Here is a 26,222-nt window from a genome sequence, read left to right as displayed (position 1 = left end):
TCGAAATGAATATGATAATATGTACGCGTTGATAATCCACTTAGAATGTATCGATGAATATAAATACTTCACGCAAGTCAAACTCTGGAACATCCAACTCGACTGCGTGGAACGCGAGAGAAAACAAAAGCAACCTACCTCAAGTGACGATCGCACTTTTCGATTGGGCGTTTTATCGATACCTTAGAAATAATTTATAACAGAATGAAATTTCCTTGAATGTTTTGGGCTTATCAATAGTAAATTTTGATCAAGAGATCGTTTAGCCAGGAAAATCGGTCATGTCTCTACGATTTGTGATCATTTTTAGTTTTTGCGAGTCCTAAAATCGTCGCAACGAACTTCGCGTCGTTGACTGAAGAATATATCGCGTTCTCGTGAAACAAGTGACGATTTGAACTGACGATTTTCCGCCAGTTGCATTAAGAATGGTTAATAAAACAATCAGTAGGTAGCGACACAAGAAGGGACAAATTTAAAATATCGGAAGCATTTATTTACCAACTGATCGCGCCACTTTTTTTGAACAATAAATAAATGTTCCACCGAAAGGTGGCGCTCTAGTAAAAACAACTAAATAGCGACGCAACTTTCAAAATATTATTCGAACGTTTCATATTAACGATTTTTTAATCAATCATTTCTCGTTGCCAGCACGTCGTAATGGAATTACTGGTGTATGACAGCGCTAGATAGTAATGCTGAGAATTATCTCACCTCTTGCAGCCAACAAATGAGGTATCCTTCACTCTGATTTTCTTGGCCTAAGCGCGAAACAGCTGTTTCGCCCTCCTATTCATCACATACATGTGAACAATTACGCGTAAATTTTTTATCTCATAGGTGAGTGGACATCCAAATCAATGGGAATAGTTGTATATCCTGACTTTCCGGCGTCGCGTCGATCAGGTCACCTTCAATTACCTCTGATCCACGTGGCATTATCAGGTCATTGACAGCAGACCGCACTGTCTTTATCCAGGAAAGTTTTCTTTTTCATGTTTACATTACATGTAGACGATAACAGACGCCTGTTATCTTGACACAGTGGGTATTGAGTACCGCTGATGACGCTTGTAACCTCAATTAGTCCGGGCTTCAGCTGGTAACAGCAACCGAGTGCAGGAAAGAGGCGTCTCCTCTGCCTCAAAACTCGAAGTGCTACAGTGGCATAGTTTGAAAATACAGTATATGATTACTGCGACACCAATTTTTACTACATCAATTTGATAATAATGATTTTACGCGGCTTATTACTACTATGCTATTGTGCAACGAGCTATTCCTATCAAGCCGACAACTACGTCGTAATGATGAACAATGACGATGTCGAACAATGGAACAAAGAAATTTCTCAAAAGGAGATGAATGGATTCCTTGAAGATGAGCCTCGAGACAAACCATATCAAGCAACCTGGGACAGTCTGGATAAACGACCGATACCAGACTGGTATGAAGATGGGAAGATTGGTGTTTTTATTCACTGGGGTGTTTTTAGTGTACCTAGTTTTGGATCTGAATGGTTTTGGAAGAATTGGAAATGTAAATTATATTAATTAACTTACTACACATTCCGAGTTACTTAACGTTTAATCCCTAAGTTTTTTTAGTCCCCCCTTCCTCTCAGCTTCTAAAACCACCATTCTGTTTCACAGCTGAATCTGGTAAAAAGTATCAGGACTTCATGAAAGCGCACTATGCACCTGACTTCAGTTATCAAGAATTTGCTCGTGACTTCACTGCAGAATTTTTCAACGCTACACAATGGAGTGAACTATTCAAGGCAGCTGGAGCTAGGTATGTCGTACTGACGAGTAAACATCACGAAGGCTTCACCTTGTGGCCATCAAAGTACTCCTTCAGTTGGAACTCTGTTGATGTTGGACCACATAAGGATCTCGTAGGTTTGTAGATGTTTTCTTCTCTTATATATTTGGTGTTGCAATTATTGATCCGTATTTTAAATATATGTATATATCTAGGCATGAAAAAGTCATATACAATCCATTGGAATGAAAAATATAGTATCTAAATCTTCTGTCTTCATTTTTGATAAAACTTTGTCAAGGTTTATATTTATACACAATGTGTACAATTTCCTCCTGGTTTTAAATCATATTTCAAATTTGTAGGTGATCTTGCACAGGCTGTAAGACAAAATACAGACCTGAAATTTGGTCTGTATCATTCGATGTACGAGTGGTTCAATCCCATGTACTTGAATGACAAGAATAACAACTTTGAAACAGATACCTTCGTTACTCAAAAGATATACCCTGAGCTTCTCGAACTTGTCAATAATTATCATCCAGAGGTAATCTGGTCTGACGGTGACTGGGACGCCTCGGACACATATTGGAAATCTAAGGAATTTTTAGCCTGGTTGTATAACGATAGTCCTGTCAAAGATACAGTTGTAGTTAACGATCGATGGGGATCTAACATTCCGTGCCATCACGGTGGCTACTACACCTGTACAGATCGTTATAACCCAGGTAATTGCAATTGTGATTTCCAATTTTTACACATTCATCAAAATTCAGAACTCCGTGATCTTACTTTCAGGTGTGCTCCAGCCACACAAGTGGGAAAATTGCATGACTATTGACAGGAATTCTTGGGGATTTCGAAGGAACGCTGTTCTGGCTGATTACCTTTCACTGAAGGAGTTAGTACACGAACTGGTAGTAACTGTAAGCTGTGGCGGAAATCTGCTTATGAATGTCGGACCGACTAAAGATGGCATTATCGCACCCATTTTTGAGGAAAGGCTTCGTGGTCTAGGTATTAGTTCGTTCTACACATATAACCAATTACCATATTCTTCAATATCTTCATATTTAACAATCTTTGCCTTTTTTCCCCCGTTACGTGGCGATTGATTTATTTATTGCGTAGGTGCTTGGCTGGCAGTAAATGGAGAAGCGATTTATGGCAGCAGACCATGGAGCGTGCAAAATGATACGACGACCGGAGATGTGTGGTATACACAAAGTGCGAATAAGCAAAACCTTTATGCCACCCTTCTGAGCTGGCCCAAGTACGACACTTTATGTTTGGGTGCAAAGGAAATACCTGACAATCCTCAAATATTGCTACTTTCTAATAGTGTAAAACTGAAGGTACCGTACATGTTTCTTGAATTATTTCCGGTGGATAAGGTAAAATTGTCCAAATAGGTCGGAGTATGGCCTATTTATTATTAAATTTTTCTCTCTCGTTTTGCAGTGGAAAAAAGTTGGTGAAACTATTTGCGTAAGTTTACCTGCAGACGCCAACAAAGGAGAACCAGCATGGACACTTCGTTTTCAAAAAAAAGAATAAACCCGAAGTGAATTAAAATATGTAGCTATTTTATATTTACAGTGATGTATTTTGAGTATTAACTGTGATTAATTATATTTTTCCTACAATATTTAAAAAAAATTACGAATAAACTGCGTAAAATTGAATCGCATGTTTGGTCATTATTTTCATTTGCCATTTCAATTACTGATGAAAAAATGATTTCTAACATTTGAAAATATCGGATTTGCCCAAAAGATGAATTTAGTGATGAAAGGGCGTATAATTCTTTTTTTCGCGGCATTAGTTAAAAAAAACACTCAAAACGCGCATCCACATTTGAATTAGCCGAAAAAATAAATAAAGGTAAAAAGCCTTGTGTTTAGTGGATACGCGCTTTCAGCAACGAAATGTGTTTTTATTCATCACATTTATAAATGGTTATAAAGTTTCATTCGATACTTTTGCATTTTTATTTGGAAAGGACACAAGAACCATCGAAATATGAGAATTTATTGATTTCGGGCAGAATTAAAAAATTTTATATATTCTGTGACGTGGCATTTTTGATGCCCGTTACAAGGGGCTCCTTGAACCCTGGGCGGAACCAAAATTTAGGAATTTCCGAAATTGAGTCGCCAAGTTTTTGCAAAAGAGCGCCAGGACTAGAGTCACGCATCCGAAACTACGAGAGGGGACACCTTAGCGAATAGCGTAAGATATTTCAGGTTTTTTTTGGTTTTTTTTTTATTTTTCGAGCTACAACGGCATCAGGCAAGACGTCGACACCGAATTCGAGGAAATTGCGAAGTGGCGGACTAGCTACAATTGCGAAGGAAGGATGTCGAGGCTGCGGAGAGGGAGCCGACGCAGATCCCCGCATCGCGGGAATCCAAGGTGGACGCGATTCCCACTGGCGGCCGGCGCGCCGCAGCCTCTCCCCCTTCACCCTGCCAACAATTGACCGGCGAACTTGCGACGGACCGACTAGCGACGAGGGAGCACCACGCTCACCGCCAAGACGTCATGGAGCTGCGCGGAGGACGAGATTGCGATCTAGCTTTAAGTTATGCGCAGCGATTCTATTGAAGGTGCGCGTCGAGTAGCGCAATCGACGAAATCGATGACGGATCGATTATTGCGTATTCTTGTGGGTATGACGTCACGTGTGGGATGGCGTATCGAGATCCGTGTTGCGGCAGGTAGTAGGTTTTTGAAACCACTCTAGTTCTGGCGGTCGTGATAAGTAGTCACGTTTTGGGGAGTTTCGCGAAGTAACGGAGTCGCCCAAAAATCGCGAGGGGAATGGAAAGTGGGTTGCAAGGATGTAGAAGGTAAGCGCTGCTTCTATCCCCGCGATTGAATTTCGAGCATAATTGCGAAAAGGCTTGCCGAGTACCGGATAGCCGTTTTGGATTTGCGTTGTAGAGAAGTACTCGAAATTCTTTTGCCGATTCTTTTGCTTGATGACCGTAGCCTGAGTACGCGTGTTAGAGTAGAGTAAATTTTGAGTTCCTGAGAAAGTTGAGTAGAGTCACGGGTTTTAGTTGAGTCTTTCTCGTTAGTGAAATCAAGTATAGCCGAATTTCGCTGTACCGGGTCGAGCCGCGTTATCGGGGTTTTTGAGTGTCACCTCTCGAGTAGGTCGGGAAGTGCCGAATTGGAGTGCTCGGATTAGCGGGTAACGTTTTGGAGCTCCGAGTCGGGTGAGATCTCGAGTGAGATTGAGGATGCCGTCTGTTCGGTAGCCCGACGGCGCACCGTCGAATAATTAGTTTTAGTTTCGTTTCGAGCAATAAATACTAATTTAACAAACTTACGCCTTCTATGTAGTTGCGCACGTTGAGCTTTTCGTTTTGGGAATGTGCACCATCATCGCCACAGCCAACCGGCAATAGGAGAACGTTCTTACCAGTCACTTCTTGGAAAGTTAGCGTCACAGGAATGGAACCACCCTCACGCGACAAATCCGGATCAACCTTGTAGACGTGTTTCGTTGCTTTACGACCGGCTAGGTAGTGCGGGTGATCCGGATTCTCTGTCCATGGTTTTCCACCATGACCCATGCTGACTTTCATTGTGTTGGGACTGCCTCTAGTCACCCATTGCTTTTCCAAATGACGTCGCACCAGCGACTCAACCTCGTTCGGGGTCATGTCTGGCACTATTCTTATCGAAAATTTACCAATCACCGTTCGTGGTTAACTCAGGCTACGACGTCGCGAATATACCGTGTGACTGAGAAAACCCTTGCGTATGTTCGCGCGCACATTACCCTTCTGATGGTTTGCCTGCTATTATCGCCTTTCCATTTGCTTTCTGATTTAAATTTTATTTGGATTTTTGGTTTCGATTTTTTTTCGTATCTCTGTTTTTTTTATTATCACGGGACGATTGCGGAACTTTCGATTGCAGGTCGCGGCTGATTTTTTTAGTTTGTTTGGTTTTTCTTTTTTTTTTTGCCGCAGGGGCGACGGTGTATGATTTCAGCCCGAGACTATTGTTTTTGATTTTTGTGTTGTGACGCTATCGCAATTACTTGAGTTGAGGATTGTGGGTGTGGGTTCTCAGTGTTATATAACAGATACGCTTGCCCGGGATGACCCCTCTTGTTCGCTACAGAATGTTTGGAATTTTGAATTATGTTTGGATTTCGAAGACCGCTGTTGATTGGCCGGTTGGTTTTGAAGGTTGTACTTGAAAACAGCTGTGGCGTTGTTTCGACTGACACCATCCTGAGCGCTGTCGTGTACAATTTTTTTTTCTCTTTCTCTTTTTGTTTTGATTCCACGGTCAAGGTTTGTTTATTGGATTTCGTTGGTCGCGGTTATGATACCAATACAAGCGGGTGCGAGGGATGAGTCCCAGTGGCAAGTGGTGCTCAATAATTCCAGATACGATTGCGAGTCCGAGCACTCACCGTGGCAAAATTGCCACTGGGAAGGGAGGCAGTGGCGGTAGTGGCGAAAACCAGGAGGCTCGGTCATCTGATGTGACCCAGGCGGAGGTCTCTTGGATACGGTTATCGATGCATTTTTTTTAAATGTTTTTGTTTGTTGATCAATGAATACTGCGCATTGGCGTGTAATTATCTTAAGATTGCGGTCACCTCGCGGAGTTCGGCTCGCGGGATGCAGCGCTGGCGCTCTGACACCCCCCACGTCCCGTCTAGGGGGGGGAGAATTGTAACGTGGCATTTTCGATGCCCGTTACAAGGGGCTCCTTGAACCCTGGGCGGAACCAAAATTTAGGAATTTCCGAAATTGAGTCGCCAAGTTTTTGCAAAAGAGCGCCAGGACTAGAGTCACGCATCCGAAACTACGAGAGGGGACACCTTAGCGAATAGCGTAAGATATTTCAGGTTTTTTTTGGTTTTTTTTTTATTTTTCGAGCTACAACGGCATCAGGCAAGACGTCGACACCGAATTCGAGGAAATTGCGAAGTGGCGGACTAGCTACAATTGCGAAGGAAGGATGTCGAGGCTGCGGAGAGGGAGCCGACGCAGATCCCCGCATCGCGGGAATCCAAGGTGGACGCGATTCCCACTGGCGGCCGGCGCGCCGCAGCCTCTCCCCCTTCACCCTGCCAACAATTGACCGGCGAACTTGCGACGGACCGACTAGCGACGAGGGAGCACCACGCTCACCGTCAAGACGTCATGGAGCTGCGCGGAGGACGAGATTGCGATCTAGCTTTAAGTTATGCGCAGCGATTCTATTGAAGGTGCGCGTCGAGTAGCGCAATCGACGAAATCGATGACGGATCGATTATTGCGTATTCTTGTGGGTATGACGTCACGTGTGGGATGGCGTATCGAGATCCGTGTTGCGGCAGGTAGTAGGTTTTTGAAACCACTCTAGTTCTGGCGGTCGTGATAAGTAGTCACGTTTTGGGGAGTTTCGCGAAGTAATGGAGTCGCCCAAAAATCGCGAGGGGAATGGAAAGGTGGTTGCAAGGATGTAGAAGGTAAGCGCTGCTTCTATCCCCGCGATTGAATTTCGAGCACAATTGCGAAAAGGCTTGCCGAGTACCGGATAGCCGTTTTGGATTTGCGTTGTAGAGAAGTACTCGAAATTCTTTTGCCGATTCTTTTGCTTGATGACCGTAGCCTGAGTACGCGTGTTAGAGTAGAGTAAATTTTGAGTTCCTGAGAAAGTTGAGTAGAGTCACGGGTTTTATTTGAGTCTTTCTCGTTAGTGAAATCAAGTATAGCCGAATTTCGCTGTACCGGGTCGAGCCGCGTTATCGGGTTTTTTAAGTGTCACCTCTCGAGTAGGTCAGGAAGTGCCGAATTGGAGTGCTCGGATTAGCGGGTAACGTTTTGGAGGATTTTGAAAAGATTTGATTTCGGATGCGTTGCGATTGCGTATAGTTTAGGTTACGTTTAGTTGCGCCTGCATTGAGTTCGGTACCCGTTAGTTAAGATAATGTAGATTGAGTTGCGTTACCTTGAGCTTGTGTTTAGTTGAAGTTAAATGTAGTGGTGCTTGCGTTTAGTTAAGTTGCCGTTTAGTTAAGATAGTGATTAGTCGAGTTGAGGTGATGTATAGTCGAAATTGCCGTTGCGTTGAGCAGCAGTTGAGACGAGAAGTTTGAGCATTGAGTTTTGGTTGCGTTTAAAATACAGTAACGTTTGCGGATTCGTTTAGATTTAGGGCAGCTTGCGGAAGCTCCGAGTCGGGTGAGATCTCGAGTGAAATTGAGGACGCCGTCTGTTCGGTAGCCCGACGGCGCACCGTCGAATAATTAGTTTTAGTTTCGTTTCGAGCAATAATCGCCATGGAGAACAAATGGCGAATTTGCAAATTAAGAATTGCGTATGAGGATTTTGCGATCGTTGAGTGACGTTTTAGTTAGGGAGCCGCGAGCTCATTAGAGTAAGAAATAGAGTAGGTTACGTGTAATTTTCTGTTTAATTTTAGACTCGCGATGAGCGACTTTTGGATTATCTTTTTTTTTTTTGGATCACCGCTATTGGGAAATATGAGATTTTATTTTACTTCTGTTGAGTAGCGTGTGTATTTCGAGTGTCTCTCTCTCTCTCCAAAAATTACCCCTTCCCTCTCCGCGGTACTGAGCTATCGAGCATATGCCCGAGGAATAGCGCATTAATGATTTCGAGGCGTGTTAATCACGCCAAGCGCCCAACAAAACTTCGCGATATTGTTTTAGATCCAGGGTACATCGTGGACGCCAAATTATTGTGCACGCGGTAAGTTCTCGGCCATTTTCTCCGAGTGACCTAGGAGTGGGAAAAATCCACGTCACAATTCTTAAAAAGTAATATCGAACATAACGGTATAAGGGCGTATAATGGCGCATACTTCCTTAAACCATTACATGCGATATGTTTAATTCGATACATTTTAATAATATCATAATATTCATAAATCGGGACGTAAGAGTATCAGTGTATTCCTCGATACGCGTTCATAGACTTATAGGAAGATTTAGTGTTGTAGTTGAGCAACTTCGTAGAGATAAGCTCCAAGTAACTTTGTCTGAAAGCAAAAATGAACATAGAATCGGTGTGACACGAACATTTTTTTTTTCTTTCTTTCATGAAATATTGTTATACAGAATGTTAAATACTAATTTAACAAACTTACGCCTTCTATGTAGTTGCGCACGTTGAGCTTTTCGTTTTGGGAATGTGCACCATCATCGCCACAGCCAACCGGCAATAGGAGAACGTTCTTACCAGTCACTTCTTGGAAAGTTAGCGTCACAGGAATGGAACCACCCTCACGCGACAAATCCGGATCAACCTTGTAGACGTGTTTCGTTGCTTTACGACCAGCTAGGTAGTGCGGGTGATCCGGATTCTCTGTCCATGGTTTTCCACCATGACCCATGCTGACTTTCATTGTGTTGGGACTGCCTCTAGTCACCCATTGCTTTTCCAAATGACGTCGCACCAGCGACTCAACCTCGTTCGGGGTCATGTCTGGCACTATTCTTATCGAAAATTTACCAATCACCGTTCGTGGTATCACAGTCTTTGCCCCAGGCTCACTGAAAGCTCCTTCGATACCATGTAGAGAAAGGCTTGGATAGCGCCAGCGGTGCATCAATAGTTGCGTCTATTTTTTAAAAATCATTTGTAGTTAAAGTAATAAATTTTTTCTCTGACACTACAAACATTTTGAATTATTATTTATCCTAGTATTCAGTAGAAAAATTCATTATACTGCGACAGATAACAAATTAGACAAACCTTGTCCTCATTGTGCGCCAACCTGGACGTTCCAACCTGCGTACGGAATTCATCCACATCAAATTCTATTGTTTTGTAGCTTTCGAGTTCAGCATCTGTGATCTTAGCAACTTTGTCGTAGATGCCATCGATTTTAATTCGACCGTCGATATCCACTAACGTGTTCATTAGGAAGATCAGATCGGCCATAGCTTCATATACAGTACCGCCGAAAGTCCCGCTGTGCAGATCTTTGCTCGCACAGCTGACCTCCAGATTAAAATAGCAGATACCCCTGAGACCGTATGTTATGCAGGGCTTTGTCGTACCCAGCCAGTAATTGTCCGAAATGCATACATAGTCAGTACCCTTCAAGAACGTATCTTTACGATCCCACAAGAGCTCGTCAAGACCTTCGCTTCCGCTCTCTTCCATACCCTCAAAACAGAACTGAAATAGCCAGCGTAAGTGAATGGATAATCTATTGGTGATGAAAGATTCCCTTGGGTCAATGTTGCGATATTGGTCTTTCCGAAAAGATAGAAAAAGAAACTAGAATGTTGAACAAGCGAGGTATATATTTACCTTTATATTAACTGGGATTTCTTCCCCGATAGCCTTATATCCTTGCAAAGCATGAATCCATCCAAGGACAGGACCTTTGTCGTCAGTACTCCCTCTACCGTAAAGTTTTTCATCTTTTTCGACCAATTCAAATGGCTCGGTGTCCCAACCATCTTCGACTAAAGCCGGCTGAACGTCTAGATGTCCGTACAAAAGTACCGTCTTCTTTTTTGGGTCGGAGCCAAGATCTCCCAGCAGAATTGGTGGCAGGGGAATCTGTTTGCCGTCGGGAAGTGTTTGCTTTCCAATATCCACAAGTTCTGTTGTAGATCCCAATTCCTTTAGCTTTTTTTCTGCCCACTCCATCATTCTCACTATGTCGTTCCTTTTGTCGGGCCATGCTGAGACGGATTTTATTGCAACAGCCTCCCTGAGAGCCTCAATGTAATCAGACTTGTGGGCATCTATATGGCTGTAAAATATTGTCGAATATGAGGTATTCTGCAGTACATTAACTCGGAATCTAACAATTCTTTATCTTGTAATAGTATTAAATTAACATTTGCCTATCGCTCTGAAATTAATCTATGACTATGTTCTTGATCCTGTTTTAAAATGATATTCAGTGATGGATGGATTGTCAGAAGTGATCTGAAGGGAATTAATCAAAATTAGGGCCACGGATCACATCTAGTAACGTAGACTGCCTTATCCACAATGTATCCCAAATAGCTATCACAAGATAAGCCGCTGTCTGATATATTAAGTGGCCCGTCAAATCGTCAACAAATAAATAAGGATAAGCCAAATTATCAGTAATCAGTCACGCTAGTTTTTCTCAAAATATTTCAATAAATTATTGTTTATCGTATGGAAGACTCGTTGAATCAAATTAAATTATCTGTCTTGCAGTATCGCACAGGACTTTTTTATTTCTAACTTTCTAAATACATGCAAATAATTTTCTTTGGCATATTGGTGAGGTTGGAAAAACATTATCCTACAAAATGCTCCAGACACAAATCATGCATTTTAACTAAGGTATTTGAAAAACAAAAAAAATCGTTAATTACCTAAACAGTTTGCTCAACGTTGCTGGTAGTGGCTGATCCATGGTTGATATTGGATTACGTCCTTAGGTCGGCTAAAGAAGAAAAGCAGGAGTTCAATTGTTAGAACTGGTACAATGAGAAGATCTTTTGAGACAAGAGAGGGAATTTTCACCGACTGACTTTTATAGCGAGCAAAATATTCTTATCGGCTCTGCTCTAAGCTGAACACTATGGTGTGCTGTGTAAATTTATCTAATCTTTGTACGCAACGCCTGTCTGCCAGTATCGCGGGTATATAAATACGCTTGGATACTCGTACTTTAATTGAGTAAATGTTGTCTGTGGGCAACAGATGAGATATGTGGAATAAGTAATGACTATCACGTTTTTATCTTGTCAGTAGGAAACGTTTACAGGACTATAACGGGTCCGATTTCTTTTCGCCTAGCAACACGCGGGTATATACCCGCGTTATGTTATTAATTAAATGAGAAGAGATGGAAAGGGGACGTCAATTCTGGCACAAATTAAGATAAAAGGACCAGAATTGGATTTTTGTTTGCCACGTCGATAGGTTTATTTATAGTTCATTCAACGGTAATAATACGACAATTTTCGAGTTTTGTCACGAATGATGGAGATGAGACGAAATTTGACATGCGTCGCTTCTCATTCGCTATATTCCATATGTATGTACAAAAGAAAACGAAACGCCGGGCTTACGTGAGAATTCAATTACCGATAAATGACCGTGTTTATCGCTAGAAGTACAAATTCCAGTGCTTCAAGTGATGACTGTGAAGTGCCAACTTGCGTTGCGTTCCAAACGTTCCAAAACAAAGAAATCCCACACAGGCATAGAAACAACAATGACAACCAAAAAATAATTTTCGCTGCGCTGGTGTTGGCAGACCTGTTTCAACATGTCAAGTTCTCCACCCGTATTCGCTTACGTGGATACCGTTTGACTTTATTCCACTTTATTCTGCGTAACGTATTTTGGAGTACTTTATCTGTGACTTCTTTCTGCGATAAACAATATAAATACGGTAATATCTGGCAATTTCATACTCATTTCCACGATAATTCATCATCACGCGTTGTAGGTTCTATCAATTTTCGTCATTTAAAAGACATACGTAGAGCCGGTTTTTTTAACGAATACATGCCAATTCGCCGGATTAATCATATTGTATTTACACCAGCAGAAAAATAGCCCAAACCGCGGCTTAAAAGACGGGCAGTAGTTAAAGTAACCGAATTTGCAGTAGAAAATGTACCGATCGACCATTCTTGAGTCTGAATAGTGTAAAAAGACTTACTTGTAAATGCAGGTAGCATTCGTTTGTCTATCAATATAATTGCCTAAGACGTCGAATCTTTGTGATACTGGACAAAAACACTGTGTATGAGTATTAAAATCCTCGAATATATTATGATCTATATTTTACTTCTAATCTTAACACCTCTTAATCATCAGGATCAATTTACAGTCTGGGTTTTCAACTGCAGATATGTCGTCCAGGATGAATTTGAAGGATAAATTACAAGACGATACTTTGGATCTGAGCATGTCAGACCTTCAGGAAGTACCTGTAAAAGACATTGTGAGTATAAGCGATGATACTTTGTTATTTTTTGATTAAATTTTACATAGATATGACTTTGTAATCTGCGAATGCGTCGACATTGTTAACCATGCCTAATTTCTAATCATATTAATTTTTCAGGCTGTAATCAGAAAAGCATCCCACTTGGATCTCTCGAACAACAGGCTGGTCTCTTTGCCCGTAGGTTTGTTTTTTCGATTCAATTTCAAGTATTTAGTGCTGCTCAAATTTGTGGTGGAACAATTTCGAGCAGGAAATTGAATGATTATTTTAGATTTAATGAAATTATTTACATAAGTTCTAGCACCTGTTTTCAAATTTTATTTCATATTCTTTACAGAAAACATTTGCCACATTAACACACATAGTCAAGCTGGATCTGAGCAAAAACCAATTGACGGAGTTGCCGGAAAATTTTGGAGATATGCGCCAACTCAAATATCTTGATCTCTACAGTAACAATGTAATTGAAATCTCATCAGTTCTTAGCTCTCCACAAAATAATCTGCAGTAATTCCAGTCAGCCTGTAATATATGTCATGTGAATTTCAGATAAGTCGATTACCATTGAGCTTAGGTGAGCTAAAGAATTTAAAGTGGCTAGATTTAAAGGAAAACCCTCTCACACCAGGCGTAGCTAGTGTTGCCGGATTGTGCAGTAATGCCAAAGAATGCCAAGCTTGCGCTCGCAATGTTGTTGCGTATTTATCTAGTGCAAAACGAGCTATTGACGAGGAACAACAGCGTAGGATAATCGCAATTGCAGCAGGTGCGACTACCAGTTTATTAGCAATATCTCGTGATAAATATTTCTTTTCGTTTGACATTTAAATTTCAAAACTGATATACCAGCCAACTATGCTCTTCTTATCAAAGTGTTGTATTTTGTTTAAAATTAGTTGAAGCAGAGAAAGGTGCGGCACCTACGAAAAAAGATGGGAAAAAGAAGAAGAAAAAAGCAGAACATAAGGAGAGCAGATCGCAATTAGATAGGGAAAATTCGGCAGGCCTTAAGTCGGACCGACAAAAGACCAATGGGCATACATCTGCACTAAGACTGAAGTCCGAGTATAAAAATACTTACGGATTATCACCTTCGCCGAGAGGTAACGAAGATATATCATATGTGTTAATAATTTATAGTAACTTCCAAAGTAATTTGAAAATTCGGTAACTATGAACCTGGATCAAAAATTGTTACGTACAAGATCAAAACTATGTTATATTAGCCGAGCAAGTTGTAAGTTTTCTTTTTTTTTTTTTTTCATCTCGTTTCAGATGGAATTGCAGGTAGACTGTGCAGAGGTTTGATCAAACTGTTCTTCTGGTTGATAGCGATAAGTATTCTTGTTGTATTAGGACTTGTGTTATTGCCCTTGTTTGACAAGAAACGGGCGGATTCTATTTCCGATTACTTGGAGCTCCAAACGGGACAGCCAGTTCGGTATTACCAACAATCAAGTAGTGAATATTTAGACAAATTTATTGACAATGTTATTCTATGGACTGAACAAGCACAAATCGTTTTGAAAGAAATTTATTCCAAGTATTTTGCTATTGGGAGTAGTTTGAAAAACGATTTATAAGTATTTGACGTAAATTTATATATTTCGTCGAAAATGCACGATTAAAGTTTACATTTATCTACAATTGTTGATATTGGCAAGTTATATATTATGTGTACTTATTTATATATCCATTGATTCCTCTTTGCTAACAGAGAAGCTAAGTAATTTAATGTATAATTGTGAATACAAGGTGATTTTTCACGTGAATTGAAAAGATTCGAAAATATCAAAGATTCTTTACATATTACCCATGTTTAAAACATATGTGGCATCACTTTACATCATATTCAACAATTTTAAATTTACACCTACAAATACCTGTATAGTTCGATACGAATATACAAATTTAGACACGCAGCTTTTTTGAATTTTCTTTATTTTCAAAACATATATCAGTTAAAATATATACAAACAAAAAAAATCACATATGTACAAAAGTATAAAATATTATCATATGGCTGCTTAACACATTAATCTTTAAATCGATAAGCCTTGTCTGTCAAAAGATAGAGGCATCTGTGATTTTATGGAAAAAAAACCCATGAAAACATAAAAACATCACGAGTTGCCAACAATTGAGAGATTAGAATTCTTTTCTTATAAACATGCTGACTTAAATACTTGTTTGATACATATGTAGACACATTAAACATTATACAACAGTCATTCTCAGTTATATGTAGGTATACTTCGGGCTTTTTCCGTCAGAACGTACAGCAATCAGAATTCAAATTTTTGATCCCATCGATATTTTTATAGGTGATTACACAAATGAGAGGAGGTTTCACGACTTTTTTCGAATATTTTCGTACATGTGTTCTGGAGATATGAATTTAAAAATTTTTTTTTTTTAAATTTTGACGGAGAAAGCCCCTTTTATTCTATTGAACAGTTTTCACAGCTTGCATATTCACCATCAATTGTCGAACTGGCTCACAGCATTTCTTGATTTTTTGTTTCTCTGTTACTTAAAATGTCATTCAATATTTTGACACTTTAAGCGATTTATTTTAATGGCAATCGTCATAAATATCATTCCCAATATGACATGCTCCACGCTTTGTAATATATTGTTTAGCTTGGGGCATTTTGAACTTTATTCCACCACTAAACAGTTGTCGAACTTTCTTTTCTGAACTCGATTCTTCTGGCTTGAATGTAGAAAATTTGTTGGTCTTTGCAAATAACTTAATTTCTGACGATTTTGCTTTAGGAAGGGTCCAAACACCATTTGATGGAGTTTGTACCATAGGTTTACTTTTGGCTTCCTGATTTGCACGTTTCTTTTGAGCGACTATCCCTACGTCATCATAAATTTCCTCACCATTATTGTCAGACAGGCTATTCGGAGGCGGCGTCTGCGCACCTGCATCTGGATTCACTGGTATTTGGTAATGTTCTGAACTCTCTTCGAGATTTGATTCGGCAGGTTGATTCTGATAAATATCATCTTCAAAACTTTTATCCAAGTTACGCACTACCTTTGAGAATTTTTTGTACGACAAGCTTGCGACTGATTGTTTTTCAAAAACTGATTTATTGTTCATCAATAATGCATTAGTCTTTTGTTTGTCATCCAATATCTTTACAGGTTTAACGATGCAATTTACAGGCTCATTGCTTTTGATACCAATATCATCATAGATCATTTGTTCCTCTATTTCATGATCCAAAGGCTTTTTGTCAAGAAGCGGTCTTGGCGGTGGTGGACTATTGTAGTCTGATAAATCAAGTGCTCCTGTATTTATGTCACTACGTTTTAATTCCTCAGAATTTTCGTCCAAAGGTAGTGATTTATTATACGGAGCTGATATATTGTCGTTATTTTGAGGGGATAAGGAGATTGGGTTTTTCTTTGAATCTCCTTTCTGCGGCGATTCGCTCTTTTGCCTTATTCTGCCAAGTATAGATCTGAATGCCGATGACTTTGTCGGTGTTTTAGGTGCCTGTTTCTCAATATCGTTTTCTGTCGTTTTTTGCATTACTTTCTCCATCTTCCTAAGATTTTGCACTTCCTCTTTTACCTGCACCACGTCATCGTATGTATCGCTTCCTTCACTCTCGTGTACACTCGCTTGTGTTTGCTGTACTACATCGACGTTCCGTGTTTCGATTGATTTCACCTTCTGCAATATACTATCTATGTCATCGTACAAGTCTGCTTGTTCCACATCACCTTTAAAATCAACATCCTGGCTGGTAGGATTTTCTTCAGGAATCATAGAATAAACCATATCTTTATCTTCGTTAGGAAATTCTTCGGACAAAGGCAGAGATGGAAGTTTCCTCGGAGTGGGGATTAGAACCCGAGGTGGTGCAGGTTTACTAGGTTTGCTGCTCTTTGGTTCAGATAGTTCCCCAACATATTTTGCAGGAACTTTCTGTGGTAACATTGGAGATTTCGAATTTATTGACGACTCTGCGGTGCTAGTTGTTAGTGATTTTTCATGAACATAATTTGAGGTAGGAAACTTTGGCGGTAAGTTTAGTGCTTCCTGAATGCTAGTGATAACAAGGTCCTCGTAATCTTCGTTTGAGTTTCGATCTGTTGGACAAGGTTCAAGTTTCACAGGCTTCGGGATTGCCTTCACTGGTTGCGAGGCTTGATTTGCAGTTGCGGTCTTTTCTTGTATTTTATGAATCGCTGTCATCCACTGCGACATATCTGTTGGGGCGACGGCTATGAACTGAAACCAAGTAAAATAAAACTCATAAGACATTGTTTACACATGCATCTAATTTAATAATTTTCGTGTATTTATTGGCAACGATGCGTCACCTGAAACTTTCTATTGTCTTTCAAGCAAATTTCGAATGTTGAATCTACCAGCTTCTTAGGACTGAATTGCTTGGCGTTCACAGGTTGGCACGTAGAACCCTTTAAGGGTAGGACCTGTGTAGGTTCTGGATCTCTCTTGTTGTTGTAGCAAAGAATATGTGCGTCTAAGAGAGCTGGAAAAGAATTGGTAGAGTAAAGTTCCGAGGTTCCACATGGAGCATGATTTTTCCAAGTAGTTCACCGCCAATGATGATTGACAATCTTCAATCGGCGGAAAACAAAAAAACCGTTTATTTTTTGTTAAAAAAAATTAAATCAAACGTTGCATCTTCACTGGACGTTAGAGAAGTTGTAAATAAGACCCGCATCGCCGATTCAAATACGTATTTGATATCAAAAGTGATATACACACCAGCCCAAAATAAGCGAGTGCCTTCAAAGACAAATCTTCTCTCCTTTCTTCGAAGCTGCTCAAATTTCTGTGATTTTGCTTCGGCCTCTTGCGCATTCATCTTAGCGTATATTTCTGTACTTTCAGAATCATCGATTTCTTCGACGGTCGCCAACTCATCTTGCTTGACTGTAGATACGACATTCGTTGATGACTGCGTATCGTGATACGGTCGTTGGATAACAGGTGAATCTGTAGGAGGCAACGGCTGGACATAAGTTGGTGGTCTGGATGGTGATGCAAAGTGTTTGGGAAAAGTAGTCGGAATTTTAGTTTCAGTCGCAGACCGTATCTTGATCAGGCTATTTTTATGCAAAAAGCTTGGAATACAGGGTGTTATATAATCTTCCGATGAATCTGGTCGTTGGGTTGAACAATTTGAAAGCGGCTTGTCAGGCTGCATGTTGACATATTCGTCCGGTGGTTCCCCGTTGTCTCCAATGCGTTTCAAAAGTCTCTCTCGCGAGGCATCGAGCGTCGGTGGTAGGGCAATAGTGGAGAGACTACGCAAAAAGCCCAGAACGTCTGAAATTTGAAAATGAAATTTAAATGATGTAATGAAACTAGAAGAAATTTCAACTATTCCCTGTCCATTATTCAGACGACATCGCTTGCAAGACAATGAGAACAATTGGCTCAACTTGAAAACGAATTCCGTTTGGTTTGCCTCGATTGAAAATTAAGAGAAAAAAAGAAACGTGAATGATTAGTCACAGTTTACGCATTTGAACTAATAAAAACTTTGTGTCATCTTGTTTTATCTGTGATATCAATTTCAATCAACGCTATCGCTTTCGCTGGGCCAATTTCTCAAGAGTGGTCAGCGACCGAGAAATCCTTAACATAGACGACGTTGAAGTTCGTAAAGTTGTAGTAACGAAACGTTGAGAAAAGATCACTATTTTCTTTTTTTTACAATGATTTTGAAGTAACTAGGATTGCAGAAAATAAGTATGTTTTCTTTTATTACGGTTGACTGTATTTCAAACAGTTCGAAAATTTCAAAATAACGGTTTTTCCTCGGCATGCATTCTTACGATAACGTTACTAACTTCAACATGATTAAGGTCGTGTAGTACTCTTACCCTTACCGACCGAGCAAACTCATCCTTTTTCTTCTTTCATTAATTAAACAAACAAACGGAAAGGATTCAAATTTATGAGCAACTTTATTGAATTCCGTTACATAAGAACCATGCATCGAAATTTGAACCCTTTCCGTCCGTTTGTTTATGTAATGTAGGGATAGGAAGAAAACGGGTGAGTTGGCTCGGTCGGTAAGGGTATGAGTACTGCATGAGCATGAGCATTATATAGAAAAATATGCTTATCTATGGGGAATTTGAATTGTCAGTAATGATTGAATAATTTTGAAAAAAATTTTAAGGAACGTGCGGTTTTTTAATCTTTGAAGGCAATTATGGACATTGTCGGATAAAAATTCGGGAACATTGTTCAAATTAGCTCGAGACCATCCCACTCTTCATAATAGCCACGTGAAACAATGTCAAGGATTTTGCCGCGCCTCATTCCTAATCGACATAATATAGGTTCGATGAAAACACGAACCGAAAATGAAAAACCGACGTCGATGAATGACAGCGCCTTTCAAAAGCCGACAGCCGATCATTTTCCCCACGGACATTGAGGATAGGAACAAAGATATCTGATTACATCACTGTTAGTTCAACCGCAATTTACATACAGTTATGTATCGGCTATTCCACGATTACCAAACATAAACTAATTTTCATCGCAGTCTCGAGTTCATGCCTTTAAAGAGTTAACGCTTCGCACGAATTTCACTCGACGTAATTTTCCATAAGCTTACATTTTTATTTCAAGAAAATACCTGTTGATTTACACGTAGCATACCTGTGACAGATACATATCTGTTACTTAATCGTGGTTTCAACCAAATAACTTATACAGAATAACTTATCTGCAGTCGTAAAATAAATCTATAATCTAAACGGTATTGTTGACATGGATTTTTTTTCAAATGGTTCGATAAAAACAGCCCGTAATTTCTGACACATCACGACAATACGTATTATGGGAAATGGGTGTGGTTCATAAGTGTAATTATAAACTTGACACATAAAAACACGAGTCTGATTGAAATCGAGATGACACATTTTACGGGAGATAAATGCAACGCGAGTCCGCTCTGACACACAGCGGTTGAATTTGAGATAAATCATGTCGAGGGATGAAATAATCACTGACGCATTAGCACTTTTAATTACAGTTTACTTACCCTGCCGAAGTTCGTAGTCAAATTCCATTTCGAATGTGTGGGAGTCTTCCACATTGATTAAATAATTATTTTATCACACCTTGAAACGTTTATTCGACACTGTTTCATTTCTCATTTTTTCTTAGTCAGTGTTAGCAGGTGTATCCGATGTATTTAATTTCGCCAATTTTACCTCTGGAACGGAATCGCGCTGTTATCTTCAAACGTGACAAAAATATTTCGTATTATTTGTTTGAAATATCCATGCAAAGTGAAGTATAAGACGAATTAGTTGTGTGACGTTTGACAGACTGGAGGATAGAATTCTGGCTACTGGAGTATTCAAAGCACGCCCCCGCACTGACCGTCTTTGATTTAATATGATTTTTAAAACGCACAACGAAACCGTCGTACTGCGTTCTCATACCGTTTGCTCTTCACTATTTTATTCTCAGTTACTATTAAATCTGTAGTGAGTATTGAATGAGGATATACACTGTGCGCACGGCCGGATGCTACAAAGATAAGTTACGTTATCTGGTTTTCCATTCGTACGAAACATGGGAAAACACTAGCAGTAAAAATACGTTCGAACAAAGCCTGAAGCCGAAGTGGTCAAGTTCTTCATAGAACTACATAGACTCTAAACTAAAATCACCTGAAATTATGGGACAAAAATAATTCTACACTGTATAATTTATCAATGTCTCATAATAGTTACATACATGCTCACGTACACTGTTTCGCAGTTAACACATGGGTCATGTCGTTAATTGAAATAATTTACGGCGACATCGACTGCTGCAGTATATTGGTATACCACCGTGGAATGTTTTTCGTTGTTATGCCATTGTAAAATAGTAACAATCACGACAAACAAACAGGAATTAATGATCAGGTGTATAAGCGTGATTGAAACCAACGGACGTCGTCGACTTTCAAGACAAAACAACGCGTTCACCACGAATCTTGATGCTCGAAGAAAAGTTTACCGTATGTATACGATAAAATTTCTCCTCAAGCATCCTCTAATTACGTCACTCTCAAATACAAACTGCACGAATACCATATCCCTACTTGTTAAACCCGACCACAAATTGCACCTACTGTGCCGACAGTTGGACCTGTGTTCATATTCCGAGTGTCCAAGCAGCGTCTTCCCACGTATAATTGTTACTGAATTTTATTGGCCCTTTACCATTGTTAGCCATGCGTCTGGCCGCGTTGTCTTTGCCGATGCAACGCCCACCTATAAGATCCGTCAATTCAGGGTGTCTGGTTGTCGGAGAAATCTGGAAAACCGGGAATTTTTCGTGCCTCTCGAAAAACCGGGAAATGTAGGGGAATGCGGGCTTGCGTTCTGGAATTTTTGTATTTCCTTCCTGACTAGTGTACGATGCTCTTAAATGTAGAAAATTACTCTCCGTGAGACGATTGAGGAGATTAGTGTGAAAAGGGTACAAGTCACGATAAATTTGGTTTTTGGGGGTACTTTTGAAAATTGATTAATTGTCCTTGAGTACTATGTAAAATTTATGAAAAATATAAACAATTACTAAAATGTTTCATGTTTCGGTAAAATGGCCAATCCCAATCTTCCGTTAGTTTCTTATAATTGGAGTATTTATATTGATATATTTGGTTATTGAGTTTAAAAAAAAAATAAGCAGTAAAAATTATTTTCACTTACGATGAAGACGTACGTCTAATTTTTAACTAAGTGAGTTTTTTCTAGTAAATTTAGGCTGAAATTAGTCCTCGAAAATAACTATTTTCGTCTGTAAAACCGGGAAATGTCAGGGAACTTGTGTTTGTTCTGAGAGTTCGGACGGTTTTCAAAATTTTTCGGCCAACGTTTCGATACATTCGGAATTTTTGTATCGTAAAAAATGTCAAAGTTTCCGCAACACGATGATAATATGATCGAACACAGAAATGGACACGTGTTTCGGAACTTCGGTTCGATCGATCCAATGAGAGTGAGAAAAGAGCCGCGAGAAAGCTCTGATGTCGCTCTTAATCAATCGTACAATCGTCTCCGAAATTAAAATCAATCAATTTTCATCAACCCTCATGACATAGGTATGTATAACAATTGTACGATATCGGCACAGTAAACTGTCACGGACGTCTTAACCCTCAGGTCTGGAAGTCAAACTTGCGGTTGAATATTTGCCACTTCTTGACCACTAAACTGATACCATTTAAACACCAGGAAAAAGGATATCCCACCGTAACTTTTAGCTCGGTTCTACGGTTCTCTACGTCCCGTAAATACAATGTTCGCCGAGTACCCACATGATATCGGTAAAAATCAAAGTAACGCTCTAAGAAAATGAATAGTAATGTTAAAACGTCAGACGATACCCAACGTTGACAACCCCCCAAGTGAATTCACTTCGCGGCATGCAAAACTCGCCAACTAAAACAACTCCGACGACTGTATATTACTGGCTTACTGAATGGACTGAGTGCCTTTCGTGATGGTTATTTAAAATTCAATTCACTAGCCGTCGAGGACGTAGGACGTTAACCAACCGCGTATATGCCTCGATGGTCACAGTGTTGAGCACGTGCGACGTCGCTGGTGACTCCCGCAGAGTTCTCGGGCGCCAGTTGACGTCCAGGAGTCAGGAACTCTTGAATCACCATAATACTTGGCCGTCTTCTCCCTCCTCCTCTGCTGTAAACTCTTTCTCTCTCCCTCTCTACTCTTTCTCTCTCTCTCTCTCTCTGCGTTTCTTACGGAAATACAGTACCAATAATACCCAACCAGTTGTATTCGCCGGAAAATCCTCTGAGGGCAATTTTCATATTATGTACTTTCTTCCCAACTATTATATCAGTTTCTGCAATTACTCATGTCTGCTAAGTTTCAGAGCACCAATCGTCGTCGGGCAGTATCCAGAGTTAATGTGGTTTATTTTAGACAATATGTACATGGCTAAAAACTGCCTTCCATATGCAGCACATTGTTACAAGATCAGAACCCAAGCGAACGATCGCCCTGCGCCTCTGGTATCAGTGTTTACGTTTTTCGCCGGCTACAGGCGGAGGACGTGGCATCTTCATGAAGACCTTGAAGGCGTCATAGATGAACCATTGCAAAGCGGTCAACGTCCCAATCATGATAATCCGGGGTCCCAGTCCGCTCCACAGACCCACAAAGCCGACCTTCTTCACAATTTCTGCCGCTGTTGAGCCCTTTTGCTGGTTCAATTTGCTGACAACAGTGTCGGCCGGGTGGCTGACGACGGCGCAAAAGATGCCGGCGATGTATCCAGCGGCAAAAGTAACCAGAAGCTGTTCCGCTTTGGTACACTGGGTACGCGGTTTGGGAACGACGTAGCGATAGAGTAGCTCCAGCGTCTTTTCGAAGGATGTGAACTTCATCATGGTGTAAGGAACCTGTCGGAACCACAGCGGCACTAGTCCTTTGTAGAAAACGCCAACGCCGTCCTCTCGCATCATGACGCCCATCGCCTTGCTCATGGAGGTCGTGAAGCCCGGAGACGTTTGGATCCGGACCTGGAACAGCGGGGGAAAAGCTGTCGTAAAATTAGGCTAAAGACTTCGACGGCGATTGAGGTCTGGGAACCTTGACAGCCTCCATCGGCGCCAGTCCAATGTCGGCGAAAAATTCTGCCGATGCTGAACTCGTCAGATACAACCACGTACGATACTCGAACGCGTTATCGTCTCCGATCAATTTCGCGTAGTACACCTTGAAGAACTCGTACAAACCGAACTTGAATAAACCCTGAGTCGAGTAGCCCAGGAACGTCGGGAGCCATCCTCGCGTTAATCCAAGCACTCCTTCCTCCGCTATGGTTACTCTGAACCCGTTGCTTAGACTTTGGTACTTGGTTCGATCGACCTGATGATGTCAATTAGATGAAGAAAAAATTGTTGAAGACATTTTTAAGGATGTACTGCTACACGTTCTGAATCAACCAAAACTGACAATGAGTCTCTTGTTGACAATATTGAATACTTTATGATGAGATAAAAATCGGAAAAAAATCGACCACAATAAAGACGTTAAGAAAATTAAATTTGAATAATAACAATGCCCAAAAGTTATCAATAAGTTTTTAAAACAAATTTTTAGGGAATGTTTTTTTTTTGTCGTGTGAAATAAATTCGTTGAGGTTTTTCTGGATACACATGAATTTTGAAAGAATTTTCTCACTATTTTGAAATTTCCGTTTTGGAAAATTAAAAATTTTTATTCATGGAGGTAAAATCGTGAATTTTGGATACGGTCTTTACAAATTTATAAAAACGGAAATTTCAAAACAATGAGAAAATTCTTTAAAAATTCATGTGTATTCAGAAAAATCAACGAATTCATTTCACATGACAAAAAAAAAAAACTTTCCCCAAAAATTTGCTACACAATGTTTCGTTTAAAAAATTTATTGACAACTTTTGGGCATTATTTTTATCTTATCATAACGTATTCAATATTGTCGACGAGACTCACTTTTGATATAATAATTTACATAGCCAGTTACACATCCTTAAGCATCGAAGGGGCGGAGAAAGTTATGCGGTTCACCTGCAATCGGCATTTAATCAAATCTAGAGGCGTTATCAGGGTGTGAGTACTGCCGCACGATGTTACGCCCCCCAAACCACAGAGCAGAAAATACTTGGTACTTCCAAAAGCGCAACTTTCCTCTCCGGGCGGTGCTCCGGACGAGGAATCAGCCTTGAGTACCAACTTTTCCCGCAGCCAATTTCGCATGGGCCACATTTTCGTTAATAAAACGTTTTGGGACAATTTAACCCATATCCTCTTTTATACCGATCCGACAAGATGTGTAACGGTCCAAAATTTCACATGGTTCAAACGAAGGCTGCCTTTTAAACTTTAGAATTTTTCACCGTTCAGTTATATTTTTCAATCGATATTGCGAGCTTGATAAGGTTTTTTTTCTCTAGTATCACTATCAACCTCAGCGTAAAGCGACGTTTGACGTATGTTATTGATCTGACGTTTGTCATTGTACAACTTTGCAATTTTTCTAATAACTTGAACAATGTGTGTGTTCGTCCAGCTGCCAATAATTCGATCAACCTTTCATAGCGACCATTCGATCCTCGAGTTTCGATCCAAACAGCTGGTCGACGAAATGTAATATTTTTGCCATCTCCAGTTCTCTCTTTCTCCAAATTCTTGGTTCTTTCTACCGTCACGTCATATTCATACTCCCTATCGAGAGCAACATAAATCCGGAACCAAAATTTCTGTGCAGTGTGTGAAAAAATTTGAAAGATAAAACGTAAATAATGGAATAAGCCAAAGGCATGTGTTAAAAAGTAAAGTAATAATTAAAAACTAAAAATGGCTATCAACGGTCTGCAAGCTACTGCGTGCTACGGAGGTCTGGGTACTTACGTCTGTCGCGGGGAAAATCGGGTCAACGATTTGGAGTATCACGCAAATTGTTTACGAGAAAGGCTAGACAGATTGGAGGCGATGCTTCCGGTCGCTTTAATCGAGGCCAGCATTGCTGTCCAGAAAGGAGAACGACCCCTCGATCTTTTGCAACTAGCACACGCCGACGATGATCCAGTGGGAAAAAAACGCGAGGGGGAAATCGGCGGAACGGAAGGTATAAGATGACACCTTGTTCGTTAATGGGCAATGCATTGCTCGGGAGATCGTTGCCAAAGGATCACCATTGCGGAGAATAGTATATTGTGTAAGAAGGATGCAAACACGGTCCTTTTGGGCCGAGCGTAAGTTTGCAGTATGAGTCGTAAGTGAGCCGAAGACGAATATTGAAAATACGCGAAGCGAAAAGACCGTTGCCTTTTTGTTGCACACGATTCTTTGTATAACAAGAGTATGTTACGCGTTTCTTCACCAAGCGCAAAATTGAGGTTAGGGTCGCGTAATGTCAGATTTGTTCGCGACAGCGCATGCGCGCAGAACCGAAAAAACCACTTTTCACTTCTAGGACTCAAAAGTGGTCTTTTCTGTACTCCTCACGTGCACATTCGCAGACTCACTCCACCGTCATAGAAACGGGTACTTTGTCCACGGAAAACACGTGTATCGAAATAAACGTCAAACACGCTCGCGTTATATAAATACTTCTTTCCCTATGTCATAATCTGCAGTCGTTGTGACACAGTTGATAGTTCCTCACGCCCTGTGTACAGATTCGTCTGCTCCCATCCCAGAATCGGGTAACATAATCGAAGACGAGGACAAGCCTCGGGTCTGCATGCTACAGGTGTTGGCCAGGAAGGAGAAATCTCTTCGCAAAAAGATATACGAAATGGAAGTGAAGGAAGAGCGATACAAGAAGGCGCTGTCCGAGGCTGGACACACTTTGGGCGAGGCCAAGACCGAAGCAGCGATGAATGAACCTGCGGCTTGCAAGCCCGAATGTCCGGGCACAACGAATCAGACTGTGAATGACTGCCGAGTCGCTGGAAGCTCGAGTGACCCGGTGAGGCAGA

At 40.5% G+C, this 26,222-nt stretch overlaps 5 protein-coding genes across 36 annotated transcripts; 2 read left to right on the top strand and 3 right to left on the bottom strand.

Annotated features, from left to right (window-relative positions):
* Positions 1–589: 589 nt before the first annotated feature.
* Positions 590–3,452, top strand: LOC107216727 (alpha-L-fucosidase). 3 transcript variants are annotated; one of them, XM_046732592.1, is made up of 7 exons: positions 590–738; positions 844–1,450; positions 1,656–1,904; positions 2,133–2,495; positions 2,566–2,784; positions 2,899–3,122; positions 3,229–3,452. In XM_046732592.1, exons 2-7 carry the CDS (start codon positions 1,369–1,371, stop codon positions 3,322–3,324), a joined length of 1,233 nt encoding a protein of 410 aa, XP_046588548.1. In that variant the 5' UTR covers positions 590–738; positions 844–1,368; the 3' UTR covers positions 3,325–3,452. The 3 variants fall into 3 exon arrangements, with proteins under 3 accessions (XP_046588548.1, XP_015509489.1, XP_046588547.1); XM_015654003.2 differs by having other exon boundaries at positions 591–738; positions 844–1,542; XM_046732591.1 differs by lacking the exon at positions 590–738 and having other exon boundaries at positions 835–1,542.
* Positions 3,453–4,591: 1,139 nt separating this feature from the next.
* On the top strand, positions 4,592–14,378 carry LOC107216712 (leucine-rich repeat-containing protein 59). Of its 8 annotated transcripts, none has more exons than XM_046732588.1 (8): positions 12,023–12,147; positions 12,307–12,504; positions 12,611–12,705; positions 12,829–12,888; positions 13,049–13,171; positions 13,261–13,477; positions 13,608–13,814; positions 13,987–14,378. In XM_046732588.1, exons 3-8 carry the CDS (start codon positions 12,613–12,615, stop codon positions 14,292–14,294), a joined length of 1,008 nt encoding a protein of 335 aa, XP_046588544.1. In that variant the 5' UTR covers positions 12,023–12,147; positions 12,307–12,504; positions 12,611–12,612; the 3' UTR covers positions 14,295–14,378. The 8 variants fall into 8 exon arrangements, with proteins under 8 accessions (XP_015509470.1, XP_015509467.1, XP_015509468.2 ...); XM_046732585.1 differs by having other exon boundaries at positions 12,592–12,705; XM_046732587.1 differs by having other exon boundaries at positions 12,579–12,705.
* Positions 5,072–11,970, bottom strand: LOC107216710 (cytosolic non-specific dipeptidase). 4 transcript variants are annotated; one of them, XM_046732584.1, is made up of 6 exons: positions 11,822–11,954; positions 11,120–11,190; positions 10,068–10,518; positions 9,504–9,932; positions 9,261–9,369; positions 5,072–5,470 (listed from the first exon to the last, which is right to left on the bottom strand). In XM_046732584.1, the coding sequence occupies exons 2-6, from the start codon at positions 11,158–11,160 to the stop codon at positions 5,088–5,090; spliced, it is 1,413 nt and encodes a 470-aa protein (XP_046588540.1). In that variant the 5' UTR covers positions 11,161–11,190; positions 11,822–11,954; the 3' UTR covers positions 5,072–5,087. The 4 variants fall into 4 exon arrangements, with proteins under 4 accessions (XP_046588540.1, XP_015509462.1, XP_015509461.1 ...); XM_015653976.2 differs by lacking the exon at positions 5,072–5,470 and adding an exon at positions 8,557–8,787 and having other exon boundaries at positions 8,896–9,369; positions 11,838–11,970; XM_015653975.2 differs by lacking the exon at positions 5,072–5,470 and adding an exon at positions 8,557–8,787 and having other exon boundaries at positions 8,896–9,369.
* Positions 14,379–14,513: 135 nt separating the features above from the next.
* Positions 14,514–22,362, bottom strand: LOC107216681. 20 transcript variants are annotated; one of them, XM_046732568.1, is made up of 7 exons: positions 22,113–22,180; positions 21,436–21,523; positions 20,944–21,146; positions 19,767–19,963; positions 17,468–18,031; positions 17,056–17,228; positions 14,514–16,963 (listed from the first exon to the last, which is right to left on the bottom strand). In XM_046732568.1, exons 4-7 carry the CDS (start codon positions 19,792–19,794, stop codon positions 15,287–15,289), a joined length of 2,442 nt encoding a protein of 813 aa, XP_046588524.1. In that variant the 5' UTR covers positions 19,795–19,963; positions 20,944–21,146; positions 21,436–21,523; positions 22,113–22,180; the 3' UTR covers positions 14,514–15,286. The 20 variants fall into 20 exon arrangements, with proteins under 20 accessions (XP_046588524.1, XP_046588532.1, XP_046588523.1 ...); XM_046732576.1 differs by lacking the exons at positions 21,436–21,523; positions 22,113–22,180 and adding an exon at positions 22,284–22,347 and having other exon boundaries at positions 20,944–21,037; XM_046732567.1 differs by lacking the exon at positions 21,436–21,523 and having other exon boundaries at positions 20,944–21,037; positions 21,978–22,194.
* A 404-nt stretch (positions 22,363–22,766) lies between these two features.
* On the bottom strand, positions 22,767–24,504 carry LOC107216683 (phosphate carrier protein, mitochondrial-like). The gene is made up of 3 exons (XM_015653940.2): positions 24,307–24,504; positions 23,344–23,622; positions 22,767–23,273 (listed from the first exon to the last, which is right to left on the bottom strand). The coding sequence occupies exons 1-3, from the start codon at positions 24,502–24,504 to the stop codon at positions 22,767–22,769; spliced, it is 984 nt and encodes a 327-aa protein (XP_015509426.2).
* Positions 24,505–26,222: the final 1,718 nt, after the last annotated feature.

This window comes from Neodiprion lecontei, chromosome 2 (assembly GCF_021901455.1).
Source record: "Neodiprion lecontei isolate iyNeoLeco1 chromosome 2, iyNeoLeco1.1, whole genome shotgun sequence".
Lineage (NCBI taxonomy): Eukaryota > Metazoa > Arthropoda > Insecta > Hymenoptera > Diprionidae > Neodiprion > Neodiprion lecontei.
The sequence above is the reverse complement of the archived record's forward strand: the minus strand, read 5'-3'. Positions and strand labels throughout refer to the sequence as shown.

What these genes read in the sequence shown, in the direction of transcription:
- LOC107216727 (XM_015654003.2), top strand. Translation starts at nt 1,236, where the DNA reads ATGATTTTACGCGGCTTATTACTACTATGCTATTGTGCAACGAGCTAT. An exon ending in GTTTTGGAAGAATTGGAAAT is followed by an intron (nt 1,543 to 1,655) that starts GTAAATTATATT and finishes TCTGTTTCACAG; the next exon opens with CTGAATCTGGTAAAAAGTAT. An exon ending in GGAAAGGCTTCGTGGTCTAG is followed by an intron (nt 2,785 to 2,898) that starts GTATTAGTTCGT and finishes TTTATTGCGTAG; the next exon opens with GTGCTTGGCTGGCAGTAAAT.
- LOC107216712 (XM_015653982.2), top strand. Translation starts at nt 11,844, where the DNA reads ATGACCGTGTTTATCGCTAGAAGTACAAATTCCAGTGCTTCAAGTGAT. An exon ending in CGATAAACAATATAAATACG is followed by an intron (nt 12,148 to 12,610) that starts GTAATATCTGGC and finishes TTTCAACTGCAG; the next exon opens with ATATGTCGTCCAGGATGAAT. An exon ending in ATTATCACCTTCGCCGAGAG is followed by an intron (nt 13,815 to 13,986) that starts GTAACGAAGATA and finishes ATCTCGTTTCAG; the next exon opens with ATGGAATTGCAGGTAGACTG.
- LOC107216681 (XM_046732581.1), bottom strand. Translation starts at nt 19,794, where the DNA reads ATGGAATTTGACTACGAACTTCGGCAGG. An exon ending in CACTCGCTTATTTTGGGCTG is followed by an intron (nt 17,229 to 17,467) that starts GTGTGTATATCA and finishes ATTCTTTTCCAG; the next exon opens with CTCTCTTAGACGCACATATT. An exon ending in AAGACAATAGAAAGTTTCAG is followed by an intron (nt 16,964 to 17,055) that starts GTGACGCATCGT and finishes ACTTGGTTTCAG; the next exon opens with TTCATAGCCGTCGCCCCAAC.
- LOC107216683 (XM_015653940.2), bottom strand. Translation starts at nt 24,504, where the DNA reads ATGTGGCCCATGCGAAATTGGCTGCGGGAAAAGTTGGTACTCAAGGCT. An exon ending in TGATTAAATGCCGATTGCAG is followed by an intron (nt 23,623 to 24,306) that starts GTGAACCGCATA and finishes TGACATCATCAG; the next exon opens with GTCGATCGAACCAAGTACCA. An exon ending in CGCCGATGGAGGCTGTCAAG is followed by an intron (nt 23,274 to 23,343) that starts GTTCCCAGACCT and finishes CCGCTGTTCCAG; the next exon opens with GTCCGGATCCAAACGTCTCC.
- LOC107216710 (XM_015653976.2), bottom strand. Translation starts at nt 11,160, where the DNA reads ATGGATCAGCCACTACCAGCAACGTTGAGCAAACTGTTTAG. An exon ending in ACGTTGAGCAAACTGTTTAG is followed by an intron (nt 10,519 to 11,119) that starts GTAATTAACGAT and finishes AATATTTTACAG; the next exon opens with CCATATAGATGCCCACAAGT. An exon ending in TGGCGCACAATGAGGACAAG is followed by an intron (nt 9,370 to 9,503) that starts GTTTGTCTAATT and finishes TTTAAAAAATAG; the next exon opens with ACGCAACTATTGATGCACCG.